Source organism: Manis javanica, chromosome 8 (assembly GCF_040802235.1).
Source record: "Manis javanica isolate MJ-LG chromosome 8, MJ_LKY, whole genome shotgun sequence".
In the NCBI taxonomy this organism is placed as follows: domain Eukaryota; kingdom Metazoa; phylum Chordata; class Mammalia; order Pholidota; family Manidae; genus Manis; species Manis javanica.
In genome coordinates this window covers 40,042,276-40,061,741 of record NC_133163.1, presented here as the reverse complement: position 1 = coordinate 40,061,741, position 19,466 = coordinate 40,042,276, and the positions used below count along the sequence as shown (strand labels likewise).

General features: G+C 36.4%; 1 protein-coding gene across 2 annotated transcripts in view; it reads left to right on the top strand.

The window, feature by feature from the left end:
* Positions 1-218: 218 nt before the first annotated feature.
* Positions 219-19,466, top strand: part of PCNX4 (pecanex 4) — a 65,961-nt gene continuing 46,713 nt past the window's right edge. The window contains exons 1-6 of one of the 2 annotated variants that reach the window (XM_037006866.2): positions 219-684; positions 10,308-11,052; positions 16,475-16,654; positions 16,738-17,252; positions 17,492-17,592; positions 17,700-17,822. In XM_037006866.2, the coding sequence (XP_036862761.1) occupies positions 10,364-11,052; positions 16,475-16,654; positions 16,738-17,252; positions 17,492-17,592; positions 17,700-17,822 (1,608 nt within the window). In that variant the 5' untranslated portion in view covers positions 219-684; positions 10,308-10,363. Of the gene's footprint in view, positions 685-10,307; positions 12,797-16,474; positions 16,655-16,737; positions 17,253-17,491; positions 17,593-17,699; positions 17,823-19,466 lie in introns of those variants that run through there. The other variant, XM_037006875.2, reaches the window with a different exon arrangement.

The following is a 19,466-nucleotide window of genomic DNA, read 5'->3' as shown; positions in this document are numbered from 1 at the left end:
TAAAAATATTTATTACAGTCGGTGTGTTTGAACGGTGACGGCCACAGTGCGTTTGTGGTTTACGGAGATCACGGGACCCCGAGCCGCTGGAGTCGCGCTGCGCTCCAGTTGGCGGCCAGACCCCTGCAGAGCCGACACTTGCTAAATGGCCCGTTCTCCTCCTGAAAGCGCGCCCAGCGGGGAACAAGTTACCATGGCAACGACGCTCATGCGTCAGGGCACGACCCGGGTGAAAGTTCAGGGGTAGCGTCGCGAATCCCTAGGCGCTGCGGCCCCGTCTAGGCCCGAGTTGAAGCCAGAGGCAGAACGACTCCCACAGTCCTGGCCGGGAGAGCCCGGCCCAGGTCTGGCGCGAACGACGCGCGCCTCTTGCCCTGCTCCGCCCCGCCCGGCCGGCGGGTAGGGGAGCACCGCGCGGATGCGCGTTCAGGCCGGGAGGCGGGGCGGCCTGCGCGATCTGGGTTCCTCACCGCCCGGCGCCCGCGGGAGTTGCCGTTAGCCATGGAAACGCTCGGCGGACTCCGGCGCCGCAGCGGTGAGCTGGTTGCCCGGCAGCCACAGCCTCTCGGTCTTCGGGTTCGCGCCGCAGGCAGCGTCCGAACGGGAGCGACTAACCGGAGTTTACCTGCAAAAATGCGGTCCCCGGGATGCCTTCACGTCGCCTCTTCTCTCGGGTGACTGGAGGTACGTTCAGTCTCTGACACCCACCTGGTGACTTGTTGGTCGCCTTAATTTCCAAGTCTATGCAGAGTCACGTTGTTCTGGCCTTTTTAATTGCCACAGGTTTCTCGCTCTTCGTTATAAAAATCTTTAAATTTAACTGATGCTAGAGGTATCAATCCAGTATGATATTCACTTTCTTTCGAAAGGCTACTTTAGCCTGGTAGGTACAGCATTTTGTTTCCAAGAAACACTTGCTAAATGGAAAACGGCACTTAGAGCCTTGATTTAGGGATGGCCTTGTTACCCTAGTAAAGTTTGCAAATTATATGTCCCTTACGTAGTACTCCACTCTTTATCTCCTTATTTCTAACTAAACCACTTTTGCCCCAAAATGATCCAACTCCTGGCCTCTTGCACGTGAATAATTTTCTTCAGTGATCTGCCCCTTCTCCACAACTCTATGTTAAGGACCAGCCTTTTCTGCAATGAGTCTACTCCATCAAAAGTTATTTCTCAGGGCTCTACATGGGTTATCTGCTCTTTACCAATCATTTCTCTCTTATTCGGCTGTACAAAAGGTGTTTTTTCTCTTCATTAAATTACTCCTAGGGCAAAGACCTTCCTTTCTGTTATTCACTACCACCCACACCAAATCTCAAAACCATTACCATAACTCCAGAGCCAGACTCCAAGTCCAGATTTTACCATTCTAGTAATTTAACTGTTTGGGCACCTGTCATCTACTCAAATTGCCCACTTAAAAAGCTGGCTGCTGTTAACTGCCACAGAAAATACTAGATTGGAGACATTTTCTGTTTCTTTTTCTTTTGTAAGAACTTTATTGAGTTGTAATTCACATTCCATACCATTTATCCATTAAAAGTGTACAATTCAGTGCTGTTTAGTATACTCACAATGGTGCAACCATTACTACAGTCAGTTTTAGAACTCTTTTGTCACTCCAAAAAGAAGCCCTGTACCCTTTAGCAATCACTCCCTCCTCACCCTTTCACCTTCCCCCCACCAGCCCTAGGCAAATACCAGTCTGTATAGATTTTTGTGTATTCTGAACATTTTATATAAGTGGAATCCTAGTGTAGCCTTTTAAGATTAGCATGCAGTTTCCAAGGTTCATCCATGTTGTGGCATGTATCAGTACTTCATTCATGTTCATAGCCTAGTAACATTCCGTTGTATGAATGTACTACATTTTATTTCAATCATTGATGGATATTTGGGTTGTTTCCATTGTTCAGCTATTAACAATATTTCTGCTATGAATGTTCATGCACAAAGTTTTGTGTAGACTTATGTTTTCATTTCTCTTAGGCAGATCTCTAGGAATGAAATTGATAGATCATGTAATAATGCTATGTTTAGCCTTTTGAGGAACTGCCAGGCTGTTTTCCAAAGCAGCTGCACCATTTTCCATTCTAATTTGAGGGTTCTAATTTTTCCACATCACCAATGCTTGTTATTATCTCGCTCTTTGATTGCTAGTTGAGTAAATTTGAAGTAATCTCTCATTGTGGTATTGGTTTGAGTTTCTCTAATAAGTAATGGTGTGTTGAGCTTTGTCTAATGCTTATCAGGCATTGGTGTATTGTCTGTGGTGAAATGTCTTTTCAGATTTTTAAATTGACCATTTTTTAAAATTGAGTGATTTGTTTTTTCATTATGGAGTTATAGGAGTTCTTAATACAGTTGACTCTTGAATAATACAAGAGCTGGGGCACCAACCCCACACAGTTGAAAATTTGTGTATAACTTTGACTCCCCCACAGACTAGCCTACTGTTGACTGAAAGCCTTACTAATAACATAACAGTTGACTAACACCTATTTTGTATGATAGATGTATTATCAATATGTCTTCTTACAATAAAGTAAGCCTAAGAAAAAAATTAAAATTACAAGGAAAATATATTTACAGTACTGTATTTATCAATACCATAAGTTTACATTGTCTATTTACAAGATGAATCATCTGTTACTACCTTGTTAATCCTGAAAATAAAATATTTTACCAGAAAAAAATTGGACTTGTTTGGGAATAAAAAGCAGTGAATTACAATTCAAGACAAGCAAGCTCCAGCAAGATCATAGGCAAGTCCACAGGAAGTGCAGAATTGGGAGGGCTGTTCTAAGCAAAAAGACCATTTAAGTACACTGGGAGTTCCAAGTATGGTGGCTTCTTATTCGTTTGAGGTATGACAGCCTGTCATTGGCTGAGCTCTTGACAGGGGTGGAAACCTTCCTCCTGCTAGGCAGTAAAGTAGTTAAAATAGTGTACACTTGAAAAGTGTCCCTCCCTCTTTCAGGAGGGTTGGGGTCTGCAATTGAGGAGGAGTAGGAGGTAAGTACTCCCTCTGTTGGCCTCCCATTGTCATTTTGGTGAGGTCACATATTATAGTATTGGGCATGCCTAACTTTTTCTTAAATGTTTTTGGTATTTCTAGACCATTTGGTTTGTCTGCGAGTTATTTCAAAATGCTGCAGATCTCCAAAAAGTTTTCCAGTATATTTATTGAAAAAAATCCAAGTAAAAGTAGACTTATATTGTTCAAACCCATGTTATTCAAGGGTCAACTGTATATTCTAGATATGAGTCTCTTTTAAAGTGACATGTATCTATGCACACACACAAGCACATATACATACATGTAATGAATATGCTCAAAGAGGTAGACCATATGCATGAAATAATAATAGGATTCTATAGAAAGGAGCATCCAGGAATTAAAGAAGTTCTCTTAGAAATTAGTAACATGAGAGCAAAGATTTAATAAAATTTCACAAACATACTAGAAGATAGTAAGTTTCCTGAAAGTATAACAAAAATATAGGAGGCAGAATGCAGAGGTATTCAATAAATATGTGTAGCTTTTTTAGGTTGGCTCTGATTTTTTTTTAAATGAAAGTGTTGGCAGGAATGTGGAGAAACTGGAACCCTTATACACTATTGATGGGGATGCAAAATGGTGTGTCCTCTATGGAAAAACAGTATGGAAAGCTCTCAGAAGATTAAAAATAGAGTTACCATATCATCCAGCAATTCCACTTCTGGTATTTATCCCAAAGAATTGAAATCAGAATCTTGAAGAGAGACTTGCCCTCTCAAGTTCATTGCAGCATTATTCATAATAGCCCAAAAGTATAAACAAACCAAGTATCAATCAGCAGATGAATGGATAAAGAAAATGTGATATATTCATGCAATGGAATTATTATTCAGCCCTCAAAGGAAGGAAATACTGCTATATGTGATAACATGGATGAGCCTTGAAGTCATTATAGTATATGAAATAAGCCAATCACAGAAGGACAAATACTGCATGATTCCACTTACATAAGATATCTAAAATTGTCATACTCCCAGAAACAGAGAGTAGACTGATGGTTGCTGGGGCTTGAGAGAGGAAGAAATAGAAAGTTGCTATTCAGCAAGTCTAAAGTTTTGGTTATACAGGATGAATAAGATCTGGAAGTCTATTGTTCAACTTTGTGTCTAGTTAACAATATGAAGAAATACTTAAACATTTGTTAAGAAGGTAGATCTCATGCTAAATGTTCTTGCCATTAAAAAATTTGAGTCTAATAGAACAGGGGAAAAATGTGTGTATTCAATGGATGAAATCAACCAATCAGTAAAAATAATGTGATTTTTTAAAGAAACCTTCACTGAACAAAAATTAGACAATTGCTAAAACTTCTATTTTTAGGAATTCTATTTGCCAAACTTAGAGAACCATTCATTTTGTATAATTCCCCAAAAGTGCCACATTTTGCTGTCCCTTTGTTTTAAGGGATTTTTCAGGCTGGTGTCTTACATGCTTGCTAAATTAAAGTTTTCATAACTAAGAATTCCCTTCTAGTACATAGCCAAATTGATCTATATTTCCTACCCTTCTAGATAATTCATAAGAAACATGATTCAAATTCCAAATAAAGCAGCATTTCTCTGGCTATTTTGTTGGCCCACTTTTGGAGTAGCATATGAAGAAAGCATATAGCCTAAATCAGTATTGTGATGCCATCTTTATCCCTTAACCTCTCTTTTCACAGCCTTTTTTTTCCCCGATAAGCCTTGAGCCATTTTTCATTTTTAACATGTTGGAGGTAGCTGCTATATGGATACATCAATCCAGCTGGGAATTGACACTCTTTCAGAATTTATGTCAACTTCTCTCACATTCAGGGAGTAAGTTTTAATTGTTGTGATTTTATTTTCCATGCTAGTAATACAGATGAAGATTTAGAAGATTTCTCCATGTACATGTGACTGTTGCTTCCAACAAAGAAAATATTTTTTTAATATTCCAGGATCTATAATTAAAAGTCAAACAGTACCAATTTATCATAATTTTTGCCTTAGTGAATATCCAGTATTTGTCATGTAGTCCTCTTTTATCTTTAAGATAGTAGGAAAAATACACTTTAAGTCAGTTTTTTAGCAATGTGATATAGAACTTGCTACCTGTGAATTTTCCCTCATAGTTTTTTCCTTCTGTACCTTTGTTCATGACATTCTTCCTTGACTGGTATGTCTTTTTAATTCTCCTTGACTTAGCTAAATCTTTAAGGTTCTGATTAAAGCCTAGGTCAATCTATTTCTCAAAGTAGTTTACATAAAACACTACACAAGTGATCTGTTACTGGATACTGTGGAAAAAATGAGGTCTGTGGTCAAATAAGTTTAAGAAACTCGATACATTTTAAGCAGATTTGCGTGGTTACTTTTTTTTAACTTCAAAGATGTCTCAAAGTCTTTAGTTTGCTGATACCCATTGTGAGTCTTCAAAATGATAGTCTTGGGTGTCATTTCTCCAATATCTTTGACCATAGACCCCTTTTCAAGAAACACTGGAACAAATCCCAAATCCTTCAGCATTTCTTTTACTATCCCATTAAAATAAATCTCCATTTCAGTGTCCTTCCCCATGCTTTCCGAGGCTTCTTGACGGAATTTATATTCTCTCCATGCTTGATCTTGTCTCACCTCATTACTGACTGCTCCTGCTTTATTTGGCCTTTTGTGCCTTGTGTTCTTTATCTGCTTTTCTCTCCTACCATGAACAAGCTCCTCCTTCCTGTGAAGGAGACAGAGCAAATTAAAACTGGACTGCTGACATGCTAAAGTCCTCTGGCTGTTTCCTTCTCCATGGGAGAAAACCAGCGGTGTTTGTCCCTCAGCCCATTGGCTCCTGTATTTCTTTGGGATATACTGCTCTAGACAGAATCTTCTCTGAGCCAGTAATACTAACAGTAGATGTCATTGTTTGTTCCATAATAAAAATAAATGAAGATACTTCCCAAACATTTAAAAACTGGGAATAAAGAATTTATAGGCTTCCTGTTTTGAGTAGCACAGGCTATGCCAGAAGTAGTTTTCAAAATTTCCTTTTTAAACAGTAATATTTAATGGTTTCTGATTTTAATCATTGAGGCCAGAGCATTAATGTATTACATGCCTTTCCATGCCATGGTATTCTGCTGATTATGGAGAATCAAAAGTATCTAAAGATTGGGCCCAGCTCACAAATAACTTAGTAGAGAAAATATATAGATAATGACACATGAAGAAGTGCCCTATGTTGATACATGTTACAAGATGAATAGTATGAACATGTAATGTTTCTGATACACAGAGAGAAGGGAGGCACAGTTTGGCCCAAGTGCTTTGGGAAATTGTCAGAAAGGATTAGACTGAATCTCGAAAGTTGACAAAGATTATAATTAGGGAAGGGAGGAGAGGCCATCTTCAACAAAGGAGAGAACAAGAACAGAGGCACCTAGAAATGTGTTTGTGGGGCATGGGATCAAGAGTTCTAGAAGATGTTTGATAATTTGAAGAGGTGTCAAAATATTATATGTAAAATACATAGACACACACACAGAAAACAGCCTAGTGTGATGCCCTGAAACTTTACACAGACTGTATACCATATATACACACATGTATTGGTACTCCTTTTTTTTTTAATACAGATGGGGTCATCAGTGTCTTTATTTTACTTTTCATCATATCATGGTCATCTTTCTACATTTCCACATCAACAATAGATCTTTAGACTATTCCACTGCTTGGGCTATAATCAGAGTATTCCATTGAATGGGTGGGGACATTTCAACTAAACTTTACAGAAGACTCAGTACTAAACTTTTAAAGGTAAATGAGTATGAGTAGTAATATGCAGCTAGATAATCTGATTTTTATAAAGTATCTTCAGTTTCTGGCTTTCCCCTCTCCCCACCCTGGCTTTCTTTCTTTCTTTTTTTTAATTGAAGTATTGTTGATATATAATTTTATATTGGTTTCAAGTATATAATACAGTGTTTCAAATTACCCATGTTATTAAATCCTCACCCCCACTAGTGAGTTATTATCTGTCAAAATAGAAGTCATGGAATCATTGGCTGTATTCTCTGTGCTGTACTACCATCCCTAAGACCAACTTATATTATGACTGAGACTTTCTGTGCCTTTTTATTCCCCTTACCCTCCCAACTCCTCCCCCATGGTAATCACCAGTCACTTCTCATTCTACTGCTGTTCTGTTCATTTTGTTTTTAGATTCCACAAATAAGTAAAATCATGCAGCTGCTGATGGTATCCTTTGCTGTACAGAAGCTTTTTAGTTTGATGTAGTCACTTGTTTATTTTTGCTTTTGTTTCCCTTGCCTGAGGATAAGTGTCCAGGAAAAAATTGTTCATGCTTATGTTCAAGAGATTTTTGCTTGTGTTTTCTTCTAAGAGTTTTATGGTTTCATGTCTTACATTTAGGTCTTTGATCCATTTTGAGTTTACTTTTGTGTATGGAGTTAGGTGGTAATCCAGTTTCATTCTCTTGCATGTAGCTGTCCAGTTTTGCCAACACCAGTTATGAAGAGACTGTCTTTTCCCCATTATGTATCAGTGGCTCCTTTATTGTTTATTAAGTGACCTTATATCTGGGCTCTTTATTCTGTTTCACTGATCTATAGGTCTTCTTGTGTCAGTACATACTGTTTTGATTACTGTACCTGGCTTCCTTACTTAGTGAGCCATCTTTACCTTATTCCTGGATTGTGTCAGTGGAGCAGGAGGAGCCAGTATTTACCTGTCTTCCTGGGGAAATTTCAGACACATCCGGATTTCAAAAAGCCCAGGCCATCCATCCAAGTTCTTTTACCTGTCTGATTGTATCTTCCCTAGATAATTGAAATGAGAATGTTTAACCCCTCTCACAGGAATGTGCCCTTGTTTACTCTGTGGCCACTACAGAATAATCATATGAAAATAGAGTATGGTGAGCCTGACGTCAGTATAGGTCATGAGCTCACTCAGAGAGGTAGGAGGCAGTCTTTATTTCGAGACCATCAGTGACTAAGGTTTCATTTGGCCCTGCAGTTCTGGTATTTTGTGAGTTCTTGTAGGGCTGTCATATGAGTAAGAGCTGTGACTTGTTCTGTGTACAATTAAGATCAACGGCTGTAAGATACAAAGTGGTGGTGTTTATAGTTTTAAGAACTTCCTAACAGTGTAACAAGAGGTGCTGTGAGGTCATAATTCTGTTACTGAGTCCAAGCTTATTCCTTGATGGACACTTGAGTTCCATCTTTTAGTTATTGTGAATAATACTACTATGAAAATGAGTATATAAATATCTCTTTGAGAACCTTCTTTCATTCTTTGGGGTATATATCCAGAACAGAAAATCCTAGATCATATGGTAATTGATTTTCAGTTTTTTGAGGAACTATCATAGTGTTTTCCACAATGGTTATACTATTTTATATTCCCACCACAAGGGTTCCCTTTGTCCCACATTACTGCCAACACTTGCTTTCTGTTTTGTTTTGTTGTGTAGTAGTCATCCTAATCGGTGTGAGGTGGTGTGGTGATAGTTTTGAGTTGCATTCCCTTAAAGATTAGTGATGTGGACCATCTTTTCATGTGTCTATTTCCATTTGTGTATCTTTTTTGGAGAAATGTCTATTCAAGTCTTTTGTCAATTTGTGATTGGGTTGGTTTTTTGTTGTTGAGTTTTAGAAGTTCTGTCTTTTCTGAAAATCTGTCCCTTATCAGATATGTGATTTGCAAGTATCTCCTCCCATTCTGTGGGTTGCATTTTCACTCTGTTGATAGTACCTTTTGATATACACAATTTCAAAGTTTTCACGAAGTCCGACTTTTTTCTTTTGTTACCTATACCTTTGGTGGTGTATCTAAGAAGTCATTGTCGAATCCAGTGTCTTCTAAGAGTTCTACTGCTTTAGGTCTGACACTTAGATCCTTGATCCATTTTGAGTTGATTTCTGTGTATGGTATTAGGCCAGGGTCTATCTTGATTCTCTGGTATGTGGTACCCAGTTTTCCCAGCACTATTTGTTGCAAAGATCGTCCTTTCCCCAGTGAATCACCTTGGTTCCCTTGTCAAATATTTGACCATGTATGTGTGGATTTATTTCCCAGCTGTTTTATTAAGTTGGTCTATCCATGTGTCTTTGTGAATGAAGGTGGCTTTAAAGTTCATTTTTTTGTAGCCCAACATATCCCTGAGGTAATACTTCTTTAGCTGATCTGCGTCAGGTAACTTTTTCAGAATAGCTGCTGAATATATCCCAGGAAGAGGAAAACTTGAAGAGAATCCATGTTATATCATGCTTAAATTTTTGTGGCCCTTAAATGAAAATAATCTAGACTAACGCATACACATGCTATTACTGTTTTTTGCTTTAATAGTTCTGGTGAGTTTCTGGAAACTGACAAGAAAGACGCTAAAAATTGATTCATGAAGTAGTTTGTCTGTGGTAATGTAGCTAATAATTAGCATTTACTCTGAGACCTGGAGTCTTTTGATATCCAGTTGATTGTTTGCCCTAATGCATGTTGAGCTGCCAATCAAAATGCTACTATTTTAGCAGAGTTCAACTTTTAAATTACCGGAAAAATCCTAAGATTACTGTAATTGCTCATTGATGTGTCCAAGAGTTAGTATTTCTATTTCCATATTCCCCTTCTATTTCCATTTAAATTCAAGGGAATTAGATAGAATATCCTTTTATAGAGCAGGAGGTTGGCAAACTGACCCACAGGACAAATCTGGCCCAAAGCCTGTCTGGGTAAATAATGGAACACAGCCACTCATACCCATTTATTTATGTGTCATCTATGGCTGCTTTTTTGCTACAACAGCAAAGTTTAGCCATTGTAACAGAGATCATATTGTCCACAAAGCCTAAAATATTTATTAGCCCTTTACAGAAAAACTTGCTGACCCTTGTAATAGAGAAAATGTTTAAAAATAAACAACAAAAGTTCACAAAGGAATGATTAAACCATCGACAGATCTGAGTTGAGAGAGTACTGGCTTTTTAAACTTTCCTTTGACCTCAGAATCTAAAAATGTGAGTTATTTTAATATCTCATTTCATATATTAAGTTCCAAATAAACTAATAATGAATGTGATTTTCTTTCAAGGGAAAAATAACCTAGCAAGTGCTTAGGGCCAAGTGTGTGTCAGACAGTGGGGAAGGGCTAGAGAAGTAAAGCTATAAATCCTGCCCTTGAAGGAGCTAAGGAGATAAAATAGAAATGTGAGTTTCTCTTACCATATTTTAAGTATGACATTTTCAAAAACTGACTTTTTTCTTTTTCCTAGAAACTGCTGTATTACAGAAAAGGATGTAACTTTCAGAGTAACCCTGAGCAAGAAGGATGAGTCCAGATGTGCCTCTGCTGAATGATTACAAACAGGACTTCTTTCTGAAGCGCTTCCCACAAACTCTTCTTGGAGGCCCTCGACTCAAATTAGGCTATTGTGCCCCTCCTTATATATACATTAATCAGATTATCCTTTTTCTGATGCCATGGGTTTTGGGTGGCACAGGAACACTTTTGTACCAGTTAGGCATCCTGGAAGACTATTACGCAGCAGCACTTTCAGGGGGACTAATGCTTTTCACTGCATTGGTCATCCAGTTCACAAGTGTATATGCCAGAAACAAATCGGTGACAGTAGAAAGAATGCTAACCACAGATATCTTAGCAGAGGAAGACGAGCATGAATTTACAAGTTGTGCTGGTGCCGAGACTATCAGATTTCTAATTCCTGGCAAAAAATATATAGCCAATACAATTTTTCATTCTGTTCTTGCAGGGTTAGTGTGTGGCCTTGGAACATGGTATCTGCTCCCGTATAGAATAACCTTGCTGTATGGCAGTGCAGGAGGCACTGTTCTACTGTTTATCTTTGGATGGATGACATTATGTACAGGAGAATATTCATTAATTGTAAACACAGCTACAGAGACTGCAACTTTCCAAACCCAGGATACTTATGAAATCACTCCTCTTATGAGACCTCTGTATATTTTTTTCTTTGTTTCTGTAGATCTTGCACACAGGTAATAAGCTATCAAATATTTTATAACTTGATTTGTTTTTAAGCAGAAATAGTAAGAGCACTCCTTAGTATTAAAAAATTGAATATGAATTGAAAGCCATCAAGACCAAACCATGGTGATAGGGTTTTGATGATTAATATTAGGATTAACCTCTATTAAACAATCATACCGAAGCAGTCATTAAATCTTATTGATGAGTAAAAAGAAAACCTTTTATAAGATAATATAAATAAGCAAAATCTCAATCCTGTGTCTTACTTTAATAAGAGCTATGAATCTTACGACAGCCTGGCTGAAACCTGTGAAAAGAAGTGGAACTTTCCTGTGAAGGGAAAGTGAAGAATTTAAAATTTATACATATAAATAATATGTACAGACTGAGAAATTTAAGATGAACAGAATAACATTTTTAATTTTGTTATAGTAACTACATAGACAGAATATTGATTTTTAAAATTAGTTTGGTACATAAGGAAAAGAGAAAACAGCATTAAAAAAAATTGTTTGATAACTCCTTTTGCTTGCCTTTTCTAAATTTGACTTTTCTTTCTCTGCCTCTAGAGATTGCAGCTTTCTCTTTCACAGATTTGTGTCCAGGTAGAAAGGTACAGGCATGTTAGCGACTGAATGCTTTTCTGTCCCAACCCCCACCCCTACCCAGATTCATATGTAAAGTCCTAACGGGCAAGACTGTATTTGGAAATGGTGGTCTTTGATAGATAATTAGGGTAATGAAGGTGGGGACCTGATCTCATGGGGTTACTGTCTGTGTAAGAAGAGACAACAGAGCTTGCTTGCTCTCTCTCTCTCTACTCTGTGAGGATACAGTGAGAAGCTGACTGCAAACTAAGAAGAGAGCTCTCATCAGAACCTGATCAGGATGGCACTCTGATTCCAGGCTTCCAGCCTCCAAAACTGTGAGAAATAAATTTCAGTCTGTAGTTTAAGCCATCAGCCTGTGGTATTTGGTTACAGCAGCCCAAGCTGACTGAGATAGTTGATACCAAGAGGTAGGGTGCTCCTATAACAGACACCTAAAAGTGTAGAAGTGGCTTTGGAACTGGGTAATGGATAGAGACTGCAAGAGTTTGGGGTGCATGCTAAAAATATAGACATTAAAAGCATTCTGGTGAGGTTTCAGATAGAAATGAGAACATGTTACTAGAAACTGGAGAAAAGGTAATCCTTGCTATAAAGTGGCAAAGAACATGATTTAACAGTTTTCTAATGGGTTGAGGGAGGTAGAATGATGAAATTAGATATATAGTAGAGGAGATTTCTAAGCAAATTGTTAAAGCCTGACCTTCCTGACTGCTTATAGTAAAATATGAAAAGAGAGAGATGAATTGAAGAAGGAATTGCTAAGCCAGAGGAACCAGAACCTGAAGATTTGGAAAATTTTCAGCCAATCAATATTGCAAAAAATGAGAAACCATATTCTGAAAAGAACACCAGTGGTGTGGCTGGACTAGCAGTCGTGAAGAGTATGTGGATTATATGAGCAGAAATACTGCTAGTTTGAACTAAAGGGGATGGAGACAAGCTGGAATGAATGAAGCCTCTTAGATTTGACAGGACGGGAGTGACAGAACTATTTGGCTGTGAACATGTGCTATTCTTTAAAGAGAGGGAAAAATTACCCCCCAAGTGATTTAGAGATTACCAGGGCTGCCACCATGGTTTCAACAAGCTAGAAGGCCTCTGCTGGAAGCCCAGGTGTTGGTACCTCCTGCAGAGAATTGAGGTAGGATTCCCCTTCTAGGGCTGTTTGTACTACTGGGGGCCAACTGTGGAACCAAAGAGGATAATTCAGCCTTAAGATTAATGGAATTTGCCTTACTAGGTTTTGGATTTATTTAGGACCTGTCACACCTTCCTTCTTGTTTCTCCTTTTGGAATGGGAATGTCCATCCTATGCCTGTCCCATTACTGTATTTTGGAAGCATATAACTTGTCTGCTTTCACAGGTTCACAATTAGAGAGGAATTTTGTCTCAGGATGGATCATACCTCAGGTTTCACCTATGCTTGATTTAGATGCTCTTCAGATGAAACTTTGGACTTTAGAGTTGATGCTGGAGTGAGTCCAGATTTTGGGGGCTGTTGGGATGAAGTGAATGTGTTTTGCATAAAAGAAGAACATACATTTGGAGGACTGGGGTGGAATGTTGTGAACTCTGTGTCCCCACAAAATTCCTGTGTTGAAGCCCTGCCCCCGAGTGTGATGGTATTTGGGAGGTAATTAGGTCATCAGGGTGACCCTAGTCTGATTGAATTTATGTCTTTAAAAAAAGAGATACCAGGGAATTTGATTTCTCCCTCTCTCATGTGAGGATATAGCAAGAAGTTGACTGTCTGTCTGCCAGAAAGAGTTCTCATTAGAACCTGACCGTGATGTCACACTAATTTCAGCCTTCCTGCTACCAGAGCTATGAGAAATAAATGTCTATTGTTCAAACCACTTAGTCGATGGTATTTTGTTATGGCAGCCCGAAATAAGACAAAGCATTTAAAAATATTTAGCCAGTTTGCGTAATGAATCTGACCTATTCTTAGGTATCCATTTACCATTCCTTAAGTCTTAATCTCTTCTAATTGTGCTACGTTTATGGGTTGAGGATACTGTAATACCCTTATAGTTCTTCACCTACAAATACGTAGAGGGAGAATTAATTTATGGGAAATTCATTTGTAACTGGTTTCTTAGTACCACTACTATTTACTACCTATAAAATATAGGTAAATACTCGATTTTGAAAAGTTGGCAATAAAATTGAGTTTGAATGTATGTGTATACATTTGATCCCTTTTAAAAGATTTAAGTTTATAACATTATTTTCAGAATATAGATTCTTGAGTTACTATCCCACTGTGCTGTTTCTGTAATCAGAAATTACATACTGCTTTAACACATCTTTGCATTTATAATTATGTCCTAGGTTCTTTAGTATATTTTTTTAATCTCAATAATTCGATTATCTTGACTTTCTGCATTAGTTATTTCTAAATAAAAAAGTTTACTACATTCTAGTTGGACTTAATACAGTTTCAGTGTTTACAGTTTAATAGTTTACAAAGTTTTTTCAAACTACAACTAAAGACAAAAGCAGTCCCCAAATCTGTTTTTAATGGAAAAAAATGGCATGTTTGTGTTGAAAAATTACTTCCAACTTCACTTTTAGAAATTTTTAGCTTCTGATTAACAAAAGAATCAAGATGCTCTCTATATAGTAAGTATAATAATGCAAATAAATGTAAAGTGTATATACTATCCAAATTTGGACAGTTGTCAGATATCAAATTTTGTATTAACTTTATTTCAGAGAATGTGAGGGTTGAAGAGATGAGCGCCACAATGTAGTAATCTTTTCTCTTTCTCCATTCTTTATTCTACCTCATTCAGTTTTGTATTAATACTTTTAAATGACTTTTTCTGTTCATTTTTATCAAAGGCAAATGTTAATCTACAGTGCTTAGTTCTAGACTCAGAAATTGAATGAATAGTGCATATTTATATCATTTTAGCCATTATATAGAATTCCTTTTACTTGATATGTGGATCTTAGTGAGTGACAGAATCTGGAATGTTTTTATTTCTGGATTCAAAACAAGGTTTTTTTCTTGAGGGCTTAGAATTTTTGCCCTAGAAAATTCCTGTTGCATTATTAGAAACATTAGAATTTAAACATTTTTGCATATAAAAGAACCACAATAATCACATATTTAGGGCTGAGTCATGCAGACAGGAAAGTAACCATGATGTTTGGTCTAAATTACATGTGCTTATATTTATACAGATTTCCTGTATATAAATACTTTTCTGTGCCTTGCTTGTTTAAAAAGAAAAAGAGATTTGAGGGGTAAAATTGAATGTGGGTAAAATATTTCTTGAGTATTAATTATTTTTATACAAATGATGGTATACTTGAGCATATTGGCAAGAAAAGTGCTATCTTAAAAAAAAAACTACATAATAGGCATATTTTCCTTGACCTTCCTGTGGCTTATTGTATGTGGTTTGATTCCATTATTTAAGGGTTTTTCTCAGAATGAAATGAATTTTAAAATTATATTACAAAAGATATGTCTTTTAATTTAGTATCATGTTGTTAACCTTGTATTCATCAATTATCTGCTTATAAAAATTTGAAGGACATACAATTGAGGCAGAGTATGTTAGCTGGCATACTCCTGGTATCTGTGTGAACACACATTATGCCATATTATATCCATAGTTGCTATACATTTGCTTCTGGGCTGTTAACATACACTTAAGTGGATAATTAATACCGAATTATTGTTGTCTTTCTCCTTGACTTTGATTCCTCACAGCTCAGGTATTCAAGTACAATTATGGTATAAATTTTGAGATATCGTTTTCTCTTTTGAAAGTTGTCTTTGGAGCTCCTAGTTTCCAGGCAAAGTATTTGGTTAGCCTTATTCCAAAAAATTATAATATATTGATGTTTATTCTTTGGTGCTTTGAAGTTTTTTATTACTTGCAGTGATTGAATGATGTTACATTTAACTAGTAAGTGCTGCACCAAGAACCAGTTTCTCTACTTAAGATAGAAGCCATCTCCAATTTATGAGATTGTTCTGTGCAAGTTTGTGTTCTCAAATACCACTGTTTATATTAAATAGAAACAATGTTATAAATGTGAATATTATGTATTTTATTTCAGAGATACATGAAATCTCAATTTCTGAAGTCAAATTATATACCTGCTGTGATACATCTTTGCATTTAAAATTACGTCCTAGGTTCATTTACATTTTTTGAATCTCAGACAGTTAATAATTTGTTCTCAGGCTAACTCATAGAGACACATGCATAACCTAATGGTGCTGATTTCTGATACTAATGATACTGACTTTAAGTTCTGGGACCTGCAAGTAGTAAGCCAGTACAGGAGAGAAGAAGAAAGAGAAGTGCTTTCTGTCTTTGCTGGCTTCTAATGTGTGAACTGCAGTAAGGCTTTGGCTTTTCCAGTGCTACTTGCAATTTCAAATTAAAAAAATTTTTAGATCTAAAGCATCTTTGGTAGGATTTTGCTGACATAGTTGAAACATTTAAGGCAGAAATATTTTTGCCCTGGGCTCAGTTTGATTCTACAAATCCCTAAATTCAATTTCATTCAGTAAATTACTTTTAATTACTTCCTCCCCACATTTGAATCCACATATCATCTAACTGCCAAATTTATACACAATTGAGTAGGAATACTTTCTGGTACTTGGGAAAGACAGTGGTTACAATTTATATGTGTTGATCTTATAATGATCTTCTATGAGCAAGTTGGGACTAGGACTTTTCTGTAAGTGTTCTTTTGTTTGGGTGGGACAGAGTATGTGTTTCGTTTTTCCTGGAAAGATCCTCTTCTATATATAACTATGATTTAAGTGTTCTATTTTTCTTACAGGTTCATGGTAAATATACCAGCTCTAGGACAAATGAATCAGATTTTACACATCTTGTTCATATTTTTACCCTTTCTGTGGGCACTTGGGACTCTGCCTCCACCTGATGCATTTTTCTTGTGGGCAATGGAGCAGATTTTAGAGTTCGGCCTTGGAGGCTCATCTGTGTCAACCCATGTTCGGTAATTATCCTAAATATCAAAGTTACATTAAGTTGAAGATTTTTTATTTTCAAGCAAATCTTTTTTCTTTTTCTTCTCTGCAGGTTATTAATAACATTCATCATTTCTGCTGGAACAACTGTAACATCGTATTTCATTCCAAGCAGTGTTGGTGTGGTTCTTTTTATGACTGGCCTTGGGTTCTTACTGAGTCTTAACCTAAGTGACTTGAGTCTTGTCTTCAAACACAGTGTGATCAGACACACAGTTGGAACCAAATCTGAGGCTTTACCCAGTGGTTCAGAAAAACAGTTTACTTGGAAGGAATGCCTTTTCTATATCATCATATTAGTCTTGGCTCTCTTAGAAACTAGTTTGTTACATCACTTCGCTGGTTTCTCACAGATTTCAAAAAACAGTCCCCAGGCCATTGTTGGCTGTATTTTGATGATATTACTTGTAATATTATGGATACTTAGAGAAATTCAAAGTGTCTACGTCTTTGGAATTTTCCGAAACCCTTTCTATCCCAAGGATATGCAAACTGTGACTTTATTCTCTGAGAAGCAAACAAGGCTTGTGAAGATTGGTGTTGTCCGACGGATTTTGCTAAATCTAGGTAGGAAGATAAAATTTGTTAACCTTTTGTTATTTCTAGAAAGTGTACACAAATATTATGGAATGTCTATATTTGTGTAATATTATATTGCATACAAGTGTTCTTTCATGTTTTGGATTATTAGTTTTTTTAGTTTAATGTTTTTGCTCACAAAAAACTCATAACTGAGCAAAATAAAATATGATAGAAGGGGTTACTTTGCCTTAATTATATTTGCCTCTCTTTTTTGTTTGTCTTAGTGTCACCTTTTGCTATGATAGCATTTCTTTCACTGGACAGTTCCTTACAAGGGTTCCACTCTATGTCTGTCTCCATTGGATTCACAAGAGCTTTTAGAATGGTAATAGTATTTTCCTCTTGCTGAGTTTAATTGTAATTTTGTTTATTCCAACAGTTTACTTAGATAATAAATTCTACCTAATAAAATGGATAATTTGTGTACTGCAGGTATGGCAGAATACAGAAAATGCTTTATTGGAAATAGTCATTGTATCAGTAGTGCACTTGTTGATCTCCAGTACAGATATATGGTGGAACAGAAGCCTGGATACAGGAATCAGACTCTTACTGGTAAACACAGTTTTTAACAGCTTTGTTGAGATGTATTTCACATACCATAAAATCATGTACTTAAAGTGTGTAGTTAAGTGCTGAACAGAACTTTGTAGTCATCACCGCAATCTAATTTTAGAACAATTTTTAGCATCCCCAAAAGAAACCTCATACACATTAATAGTCATTCCCTATTCCCTTTCTCCGTCCTATCCATCCCCCACTCCAGCTCCAGCAATCATTCATCTATTTTCCATCTTTTTAGATTTGCCTATTCTGGACATTTCACATGAATAGAATTAAATAACATGATCTTTTGCATCTGGCTTCTTTCATAAATATATTTTCAGGGTTTGTCCATGTTGTAGCATGTGTCAGTATATTATTTTTTATTGCCAAATAATTTTTCATCATATGGGTATATCATATTTGGTTGATTCATCAGATGATGGATATTTAGGTTGTTTCCACTTTTTGACTATTATGAATAATGCTGCCATGAACATTCATGTACAAGTTTTTGTATGGACATATGTTTTCATTTTTCTTGAGTATGTGTGCCTAGGACAAGAATTTCAATCATATAGTAACTCTGTGTTTAACATGCCAAGGTAGTGCCAAAATTTCTTCCAAAAGTGGTTGTACCATTTGCATTACCACTAGCGATGTATGATTCTAGCGTCTCTACATCCTAACCAATGCTTGTTATTTGAATTTTTCATTGTAGTCGTCTAGAGATTGTGAACTGCTGTCTCACTGTGATTTTCATTTAATTTCTCTGAATGCTAATGATGCATCTTTTCATATGTTTATTGGCCATTTCTATGTTTTTGAGAAATGTTAGTTCAAATCCTTTGCCCGTTTTTATTTGGCTTATTGACTTTATTGTTGAGTTATAGGTTTTTTATATATCCTGGATACAAGTTCCTTGACATATCTATGATAGTCAGAATTTTATTTAATATTCTGTATGTTTTCTTTGACTTTCTTGATAATGTCCTTTGAAGCAAAAAAATTTTTAATTTTGATATACCATTTATTTTTTTCTTTTGTCATTTGTATTTTTGGTGTCTGATCTAATAAACACTGTCTATTCAGAAGTCATGAAGATTTACAATATTTTCTAAAGAATTTTGCATTTTAATTCTTACATTTGGATCTGTAATCTACATTGAGTTAATTTTTGTATATGATGTGAGGTAGGGTTCCAAATTCATTCTTTGGTATATGGATATACAATTGTCCGACACCATTTTTTGAAAAAACTATTCTTCCCTCAGATTTTTCTTGGCACCCTTGTCAAAAATCAAGTAACAAATGTAAGGTTTACTTCTGGACTTCTAGTTCTTTTCCATTCACCTGTGTGGCTATCCTTATGCTAGCATGACACTGTCTTCATTACTATAGCTTTGTAGTAGGTTTTCAAATTGGAAGTGTGAGCCTCTGACTTTGTTTTTTTTTTCCAAGACTGTTTTGGCTGTTCTGATACCCTTGCAATACCATATAAATACCAGTTTGAGCATTTCAATTTTGTAAAGAGGCATCAGAGACTTTGATACAGAGTGCATCAAATCTGTAGCTCAATTTAGAGAGTATACTGCCATCTTAAAAATACTAATTCTTCCCATTTATGGACATGAGATGTCTTTACATTTATTTAGG